The sequence below is a fragment of the Hyalella azteca genome, unplaced genomic scaffold, assembly GCF_000764305.2.
Source record: "Hyalella azteca isolate HAZT.00-mixed unplaced genomic scaffold, Hazt_2.0.2 contig14278, whole genome shotgun sequence".
Lineage (NCBI taxonomy): Eukaryota > Metazoa > Arthropoda > Malacostraca > Amphipoda > Hyalellidae > Hyalella > Hyalella azteca.
In genome coordinates, this window is record NW_025944169.1 from 185,485 (window position 1) to 195,777 (window position 10,293).

At 37.7% G+C, this 10,293-nt stretch overlaps 2 protein-coding genes across 2 annotated transcripts in view; one reads left to right on the top strand and one right to left on the bottom strand.

The window, feature by feature from the left end:
* LOC108680191 (large neutral amino acids transporter small subunit 1) overlaps positions 1-1,347 on the bottom strand; it is a 42,353-nt gene extending 41,006 nt beyond the window's left edge. Inside the window, exon 1 of the mRNA XM_018168965.2 lies at positions 843-1,347. Coding sequence (XP_018024454.1) covers positions 843-1,347 — 505 coding nt within the window. The remainder of the gene's footprint in view (positions 1-842) is intronic.
* A 4,038-nt stretch (positions 1,348-5,385) lies between these two features.
* LOC108680193 (aspartate--tRNA(Asp/Asn) ligase) lies at positions 5,386-8,575 on the top strand (the record flags this gene model as incomplete). The annotated part of the gene is made up of 7 exons (XM_018168966.1): positions 5,386-5,556; positions 5,908-6,009; positions 6,345-6,443; positions 7,365-7,448; positions 7,699-7,785; positions 8,117-8,165; positions 8,418-8,575. Coding segments are annotated over exons 3-7 (381 nt in total), but the record flags the coding sequence as incomplete, so codon positions are not given.
* Between the last annotated feature and the right edge of the window lie 1,718 nt (positions 8,576-10,293).

Consider the following 10,293-nt stretch of genomic DNA (forward strand, 5'->3'; position numbering starts at 1 on the left):
TTTCGGTAAGGCAGCATCGCTCGGTGCCACCGTGCCAGTAGGGGTAAAAATTACTGGGTCACAGTTACTTTCCTCCTCATCACATGATCAAGCTTTCGGACGATGGGAAGTATTCTCCAAAATAAGTCGGTAATCGGTATCACAATTAGCCCCGGTAAAGCGGTAATCACTTGAGTGATTTTCTCGTCGGCAATTGAAGAAGTCCGTTGCAACCGCATAAACCCAACTTTAATGATATACCTACATTTCATTATCACTAAATTCTTATCAAAAATTAAAATATCTAGAGAACACCATTAATGCGAACCATAAGTTCCCAGGAAATGGTCCGATTTTAGGTACCTAGTAGGTAGGCTATGTTCGATCGGGGGACGAGCTGTACATTTATGATTTAGGTAAGCCAACAATTTCAGTACCTACAAAACATTCATTTCATTTTCGAGTTACATTTTGTTAATGATGATCAACGACAGAACTTCCAACTAGGTAGGCTAGTATACTACACATCATCGACCCAAATTTGTATTTTATTACACCATTGATAAATTATAATCTTACAAGTTACAAGTGATCCGAGGAGTCGAGGACACTTGTTGTATGAACTATGATTTATTATGAATCAACAATAAAGGCCAGCCATTCCAGTCAAATACTAAATTAATTGTTCGGAAAAGTTTCGATTAACTTTATTACTCGCGCAATAAATCCCTATCCCTGTACTGTAATTTGCACTAAAACAAGTTTCCGTTATTTAATAACTTACAAAGACTATCGCATAGTAAAACATACTATGAGCGTTACCCTACGTTATTTATTACCCAAAACAGAACAACATTACTCACGTATGCACACAGCAGCAAGCAACCGCATGGAGACGTCCGGAGATTCACACGTCGGGAAGAAAGGTTTGAGGGCATAAGCACTGAACGTGAGAGCCACGATGGTTTGTGAACACGGCCGCACTATCAAACACTCGATCCACAGCCTCATAAAGGCCAAGAAAGGTCCAAAAGTAACCATGATGTACGCGTAATCAGCGCCAGTTTTCTGAATCATGCAGCCCAGTTCGGCATAACAATACGCGCCCACCATGGAGAATACCCCGCTTAGTATCCAGACTACGAGCGACATGCCGGGGCTGCCGGTGTGAGCCAAAACCCCAGTCGGTGAGATGAAAATCCCAGACCCAATGATACTACCTACTATGACCGTGATGCCGTTCATCAAAGTCATCTTAGGTTTAAGACCTACACAGTCATCATCGTCGACTGATGCGTCTTTAGGTTTCATTTCTACTGCTTCTGAAGTGGTGGCCACTTCGGCGTATTTAGCTCGCTTCTCTGTCATGTTGGCGGCGGAGATCACTGAGACGAACCAATGCCTTCAGCGGTTAAAGCCACACTGATCACTGACTAGTCACTAGCGGCGCTGCTACTGCTGCGGTGCTGCATGCATGCATCTCTCTAGCTTGCCTTTCTCATCCCTGACCCCTTCTGTGGAATATAAACCTGCCCTCCTCTTGCTTCTGCCGGCAATGCACACAGTGGTACGGCTTAACAATGTAATGTACTTGTGTTATTATTTGTTGGATAATTTCAAAATGGTGTATTTTCTCCACGGTCCATTTTATACTAATAATGTACCGGCAAGGGAAATTTGATTCTTCACTTCTGTGTACGTGCATAATGATGACTATCCTAATTGTATAATTGGTATTCATAGAATGATTGAATTAATTTGTATGATTATTTACCTGGTGTACACCTTCACAATGGTGTACTTGGTTTTTAATGCAATCGCTAAATATCAAACCTGTAAATAATTTGCATGATAGTGTATTTATTCATTTATATGATGGTGTATTTAGTAATTTACCTCATAAGGCCTTTACTCGATGATCAATTTACTTCGGAATGCACTGGTATGACAGTATACATATTTACCTCAAAATGCACTTTCATAAAAATGCATTTACTTGATAACGCACTCGTATTATGCCTTTTATGGTGTGTCTGCCTGAATATACCGGTATACGAAGTTACGGAAGTAGCATATTCAGGCTTAGAGCGTCTTTCCAGTGTAATAAATCTAATAATTCCATGTTTGCAACAGCACTCCGGTAGTTTAATGAAACATGAATCTACGAACACATTTCGTAAAATTTCCATGTGATTTACACCTAACAAAATTATAATCATATTTTTATATCGGTGTCATAACAACAATACTTTATTTACTCAGTCAACACGTTTGGGGGGGGGAATTCTTGAAATCACAGGACGCATTTTTCTTGATAACGAAGTTTTCTCTATATTTAAATAACTCATAGCGTTCTCAGGCAGGAATTGATGTTTTTTTATCCCGGCTTTGAATCCAAAAGCTATGGTGAAATACATAACAATTGCTAATAACTTCAAGCGTTCTCATGGAAGAATAGATAAGTTATTTATCCCGGCTTTGAATCCAAAAGCTTTGATGAAATACATAGCAATTGTTAATAACTTCTAGTTCTAGCATTCGCAGGGAAGAATAAATACGTTTTTATCGCGGCATTCGATCCAAAAGCTTTGATGAAATACAAAGCAATTGTTAGTATTTATTTTATATAACATTAATAGTTTCATGATTTCATGCCACCGGCTTCAAAGTTTTAAGTTATAAAAATTTAACCATGGCGCTACATACAGCACCTGCAAGGCAATATATAAGTCCACGGTTATTCGGATGATTATTTCGGTAACTATTTAAACGCATCACTTCTCAAGTTCCCACATATCATGAGTCGTTTTCGGAATACTAACGAACATAAAACTGTCAGGAGAAGGCGGCGCATCAGCCATCATTCAGGAGCGCGCCAGTTTGGGCGCGAACTGGTTACATCCGGCTTGCTGCTGCCAAAGCCTCACCACGTGCCGTGGCACCGGCCTCTGCAGTTTGAAATTTTATGCTATCAGAGGTGTTTAATTAATATATGTGATATAGTAAATAAGTGGCAATCACATCATATGCCCTAATATTTTATTATTGAGCTGTTTTTCTTTTTGTGAGTTTGAGTTATTTTACTCGCTCATTATTAGGTTATCGATTTTATAAGCCTTTCTTGTCGCCTGACGCAACAATTGCAGAAGTTGCAGCAATGGGTGCAAATGCCATCTCTATTTTTTGCTGACGTTTGTACACTGACAGTCACATTCGTATTGTCCTCATACACTTCAGGTTATTATTGGATAATTTTTACATTGCTATACCATCTACTGGTCAATTTTGTTTTGAATATCTACTGAGTAATTACATGTGAAATTTATTATATGTTTATTAGGTACTAATTTTTTTTAACATTTGCTGAAAATGACCTTCTAAACGTTTTCAATAAGTACTTGGGCAACAAGAATCACCATTCTCAATATTCAATTTTTTCATCGCGTTTTTGTCCGTCTGTGTTACGCAACCACGCCCCCCCGACACACAACCATATTGCGCAAACAATTAACAGTCCCAGGTCTATGCTAGACTTTCATGAAGTCAACATGTTGAGCGTAGTTGAATCGTGTTCTGCCAAAATTATGTGGTCAAAAGTCGTAAAATATAAAAAGAATACTCGCAGAAGGAAAAAAATAGTCCAAGTAGTAGTTTTTGACATGGATAAGTTAACTCACAAAAAGTTACTAAATGGTAAGTGAACTCGGTACTTCTTAATCAGTATCTCGTGCTGCTCCCTTTTCTCAAACGATATGTATTATCCATGTGATTAAAATCTCATAAAATTTTGAGATCACTGTAAAACACAAATATGTCGAATATGTTTTTAAAAAGCCTAGAGTCGAATATATTTTCATTATAGATCAAATAAGTCGAGTATATTTTAAAGATTCCGAAAATCACGCAATATATTGTGTAAATTGTCAATATATCTACATTAGACGCTCATTAATATTGTGTAGTAATATTGTCTAATGGATAACGTCTAGATTCTAGAATCGGCTTAGTCATACTTGTCAGTGATACGCTGACACAAAAAATTTGTTCAAGGTGCGCGCAAATGAGTGTTGTATTTCCGTAAAATGAAACCTCGAAGCTTGTCTCATATATATAAATCATGTTTCTGAGCATGATTAGATTATGCTTGTACATCAAGTTCCGATAATGAGACAGAGACATACGTAATACACTAGGTAACTCATTTTTCAGCTTTACAATAGATTTTTTATTTCGCCGTAAGCATATGTTGTTTTTCAAATAGGGCCTCTACACTTTTGCTTGTTGAATTATTTTAGAATTATTTTCTTTTTATATTTTCTGTTCACGCGGAAAAAGTTTTAGTCAACGCGAGTCCGAAACTTCACGCCGAAGGCGGCGGCGGCCCGAAGCCCCCAAAACAGTGTTGCCAGATGGGCCTTTTTCAGGCCAAATTTCGCAAATGTGGCCTTTTTTGAAATGCATTGGCCTGAAAAATTTCATTTGGCCTTTTTGTCCGTTTTGGGCCTTTTTTTATGAAAAATGTAACTCTCGGCTTTTTTTATGATAATTTGGTCCTTCAATTTTATCCAAGACGAGTGCACCCAAATTCAGTTTTGCCCAAGACGAGTACACTCAAATTTTGACACGAAACTGTGTCAACACTTCGGTTTAGGTGGCAACACTAGCGAGTGCCGCCTAATCTAGGCAACACTTTGGTTGAACCATGGGACTATATCCAATTGCCGACTCGTATTAATTAAGAACCATGGACGGCAGAGCTGACAGAGCGTATAATCGAGTATAGTTTTCACGTCTAAAGAGCAGTACATTTAGCGCTATTTTTTTAGGTTACGGCACAGCTTCTCGATATATTCAGCCTTCTGGTGTGAGTCACTTCAAGATATCACTTTGAACAAATAAATTTTATTTCCTATGCAAGTAATGATAGGCAATATATTATTTTCCTGCGCATTCAAAAGTTGTGATAAATTTATAGGATTGACTTTTAATATTTAGATTAGTCTTGCAAGGACCACATCATCTCTATACCGCAGAAATGAGCTTAAATTTTTTCATCTTCCGAGTATAAATATTCTACCGTCAATGCCAACATGTCAAAAACTTCTCCACATGGGTCGCCTGCCGAAGACCACTACTGCCCTGGATGTAATGGGCCATTATGATTCCTGCCTTCCGGAACGTAGCCTTCAACACTTCAAGCCGTCCGTATCTAGGCCGTAGGTCGAACCAGCCCTCGGTCGAACGGCCACTTGTCGCAAGACGATAAATTTTGGAACAGAACTATGCTATCTGAAACCTAACCTCAGATGCGGTGAACGTAAAATTACGTAATTTAATTTTTAATAGCATACTTTAACAAATGATAGGTTTATGCCTATTTGTCACTAACTTATACTACATTTTGCAGATAAGTTTGACTCAAACTCACAGTCTTCTGCTGCTCTGAAGACCCACTCATGCAACTGCTTAAGACCATCTGATGTTGGGAAGCGGGTCATCCTGCGAGGTTTTATTGCCTACATCCGTCAGAACAAGTTCATACTTCTAAGGGACACACATGGCTTGACTCAAATATTTGTAAGAGAACCAACTTAATATTGTTTCAAAAGAGTCTTTATTCTTTACAGGAAGACTTGAACTGAACATTATTGCTTTGTGCCAGTATTCCTATTTCAATGCAAATATTGTTGCCTCAATAGTATTTGCTGATTATAAAAATGTTCTGGAGATAGTATGTGCTTGAATTGACAAAATTTTTTGTGATAAAATGTTTTTATTTTTATTTGTCTACTACCGGTATTCAATGTTATGTTAATTATTCATGAAATGAAACTATTATAAAAACTATGTTTAATTTCATTCTATTGAATATTAGCCATATTTCAAAAAAAGTTCAGAACATTTGCATTGACATTCCCAAAATTCCAGGCTGAGCAAGCCAGCGAATGGAAGGACAAAGACTTGACATATGAATCATACATTGAAGTGGAAGGTGTTGTGAGGGAGCGACCTGATGGGCAAGAAAATCCTGTGAGTCCTAGGTTTATATGATCACATTTTATTGTAAATGAGAGGTTATTTCAAATAAAGTATAATTCCTCCAAATTTGTCTTTAGCAAGCTAAATCTACTATGAGTTCTATATTCTATTCTCTGTTTTTTAACTAATAGGTATCTATCTGCTTCTGCCATAAGTTAGTATTCCCAAAGCACAATTTGAATAGTTCTCCATTTCTTGTTAGCTAAGTATTTTCATGCATGTTAGATTGTCATATGTATGTTGCAAGCCATCCACGATAATTTCATTCAAAGTTCAATTGTTCATATATCCTGAAAAATGCTTATTCAAGACCACTTTTACTTTAGAGTCTTGATACCGGTGCCATTGAGGTTGAGGCTCAGCGCCTGACTGTACTGAGCCGAGCATCCGAGACATTGCCTTTCCACATTCGCCCTCACAACATGGTAAGTGTAACAGTATATTCAAAATATAAACTGTTTCATGATATTTCAGTTTTGGTTCAAGTTATTACTTCTATGAATTAATGGTAATAGCAGCATATTTCAATTAATTCAATGATTAATTATCCATAATGATGAAAAACTCTGTACCCTGCTTGCAGCCAGTGCAAATTTCTCTGATGTTAACTCGAGAACTCCACCCCTGACTTTTTTAGCATCTCCCTACTTTGTAGCCTTTTAGGGGCTCTCATGTAGTATATAAATGTTGGGAAAGAAACGACTTCTAGCTTTCTGAAGCAAAAGGTATTTATATGGTTGGGTTAGGAGGGCTCTGATTCTATAATAGTGAGAATATCTGTTGTATGGTACATCACTCATGATTGATAACTTGAGATTCTCAAATGTTCTTTTCTATGTAATGCTCCATGAGGGAGGTAGTTTATAGTGTCTGTATATGCCATCCAGTTATACTGGTTTATTAATGGTGCTGTTACCTAGAGCTCCGTTATGCCATTTCATCAACAGCATTTACAGTTGTAGTCTAGTTGTGTGGGTTCACAGACAGTGCTGGTACAGAACTGCTGTCATCTAATAAATTGTCTTCCTTTCACGTGTTTGCTTCATCGCAATAGCAGCCCAAATATCGGTTCTGCAATCTCAAGCACTGCAGCAATGACGCTTGACTGGCAGCCTGCTCTCGCATAATTGGTCCACCCATCTTAGGCTCACGATTCTTGTACACATTGCCTAACGATCAACCCATTGATCAGGGTACTTCTGCTTATCATATTGCTTTTACATTAATAAATACTACAATATGGAATAACTCGCGCATGGATTGAAATGTGTTGTAATATCCCATTTTAAACATTTTATTATTCCAAATTAAAATCTCCATTGTTATTAATTTCATTTGCTTTGCAGCCCAAGGAGTCATTGGGGCTACGTTACAGATATCTTCACCTACGTTTCCCTCGCTTGCAACGCAATCTGAGACTGCGATCTCGGGTAAAGTGCAGCACAATCAATTCCACGCACTATGAATGCTTAAAGCAATCACTGCAGTGATATTTTGCCATAAATATATCTCACATACCTAGTGATGGTAAAGATTTGCAATCATGCAATAATTATTCTGCTTCATTTAATTCTCTCTGATATTGTGTCGACTATGAAAATAAATATCAAATCAAAGTCCTAATTCATATTATGGCATTCAGTACCGCTGTAAATTTCATTAATCCTTCTCTGTGAACAGGTAATGAAGCGCATGAGTGACTTCTTGGAAGATGAAGAAAATTTTGTCAACATCAACACTCCGACTCTTGGACCTTACACTGCAGGCGTAAGATATTATTTAATTTTGATTTATGGTGATCTCATAAGCTGATCATAATTTTATATCTTTTTAAAGTTTCCAGGTAATAATTATGCGTAGGTTCGGCTACTTATGAATCATCAAAAACTTGACTCGCAGTTTGATTTAAAGAGCACGGGTAAATGACCTGATAGTTTTACAGCCATAGTAGTAATGAGACTAATGAATTATAGTATGTGTTCATTCTGTTATTTAGTATTACATTTTAATACCGAGGACATACCGTATGCGGTCAAAAAAATGATTGAAATTAAATTTGCCGTATAATGACAGTGAATTAAATTTTGTTGGTTGACAGGGCGCTCAGCTCTTCATTGTGCCGTACGAAAGCAAGTCAGACAATGCAGGTGAGATATGCTGAGATTTCATTGTAAATAGACTGTATTTTGTGAGCTATTATTATTACCTATATTTTATCATGAAACTATACGTAGTAGAACTAATAATCCATTTAGGTAATTAAATCAGATATGGCTTTAGCATGCTTCATTTCTTCGTTTTTATGAATATGAATCTCATTCAATGAAGAAGTTAAGTCTTCATTTATAAATTTTTAGCAAGTATCCTATCCGTGTTAACTAACAGGTGTGGCATTCCAGAGAAACTAAATGAAGGAAGAGAATACTACTGCCTGAGCCAGTCGCCCCAGACGTACAAGCAGCTGCTGATGCTGGCGGGGCTCGAGCGCTACTACCAGTTCGCCGTCTGCTACAGAGATGAGACGGCCCGTCCTGATCGACAGCCTGAGTTTATGCAGGTCCCACTTTTTCAATTGTACTGAAAAAATAATTTCCACATAAGTTATTTTAGTTAATAGTTTGACGTCATTTTCGGGTAGTGTTTTCTTAAGTTTTCTCGATCCAGTCGTGTTCTGTTGTTAAACTTTTATGTAGTAGATCAATCAATTGCTTGATTTCTAATCTCAAAGGACTCATTATATAAAATTTCTTGCAATGGTACATGTAATGAGACTGTAGAGATGAACTAGGTAATGCATTTACGAGGATTATCCGGAAAGTAGTACCCGTTTGGGAATTGAACAAAAGAAAGTAAACATTAACAAATGTAAACATGTTTATTGAAAAGAACATGTATTACACTACTTCTCTACATAATCTCCAGACAAATTTAAGCGTTTGTCGTATCGTATTACGAGTTTTTGTATACCAGTGTCATATTCCTCCGCCGCCAGTGTATTGAGATACGCAGTCACGTGTTCTTTCAGTTCTTCGTCATTTTGAAACTTTGTCCCTGCCACGAAGTCCTTGAGTTTTGTAAACAGATGAATTTCTGAAGGAGCCAAGTCCAGACTGTAGGGTGGATGGTCGAAAATTTCCCACTTGAATGTTTGGATAAGTTGTGTTATCCGAGCCGTATGCGGCCGGCATCATCGTGCAGGAGAATGACGCCAGTAGACAGCAGACCTCGCCGTCGATTTTGAATTGCCCACGGTAATTTTTTTAATGTTGCACAATATGCATTGGCATCGATTGTGTCTCCACGAGTCATGAAATCGATGAGCAGTGCGCCTTGCCGATCCCAGAAACACTGGCGGCGGAGGAATATGACACTGGTATACAATAGCTCGTGACACGATACGACAAATGCTTAAATTTGTCCGGAGATTATGTAGAGAAGTAGTGTAATACATGTTCTTTTCAATGAAGATGTTTACATTTGTTAATATTTACTTCCTTTTGTTCAATTCCCAAACGGGTACTACTTACCGGATGACCCTCGTACGTCAAGACGTATTTTATTATTGCGACGTAGATATTTGTGTACGAACGGCCTGAGCGGTGTACTAATCCCATCACCATTAAATGTTTTCCTCAATACCCATCTAATTGCTGGAAGATTGCTTCGACACTTATGTAGCCTGCCCTCTATGGGTTCTTACTGCCCAAGAAAATGCTTCGTAGCAGTTGTTGATTCGCCTATTTTGATGATAGCATTTTAATATAGATACAAGTATTAAAATCACTTGTTTGCTTAAATCGCAAGTTAACTAGGAATTTAAAAGCAAAAACAATACCACAAAAATTTACCATATCTTTATAAGAGAAAGCGTTTCGGAGTCCAGCTCCATCGTCAGTTCACAAAATTCAGTTCAGAAGAAGTTCAGATCTAAAAACACAAATACAATCAAATAGTAGAGTAAAAGGCACTGTTAGGTTTTAAAACAGAGAATAAATAAATATGACATGAAATTAACGCTAGTAAACGGCCTATCTATTTACTATTTCAAGAGGAACAGAGCTAAAAGCGGCATTTAGACTAGGCTTCTGTTTGAACATATATAGGGATTCTAAAATGCGTAGATCAGTAACACCGGATGCGGAAGCTAGAATTTTAAAATCATTATCGGATACAGAGGTGTTGCACTGCTCAGCATGAACACGTACAGCAGATTGAGGTGGATGTGCAAGTAGGTTCCCCGTCCTAAAACTCCTGCCCTTATGCTCAGCCAGCCTA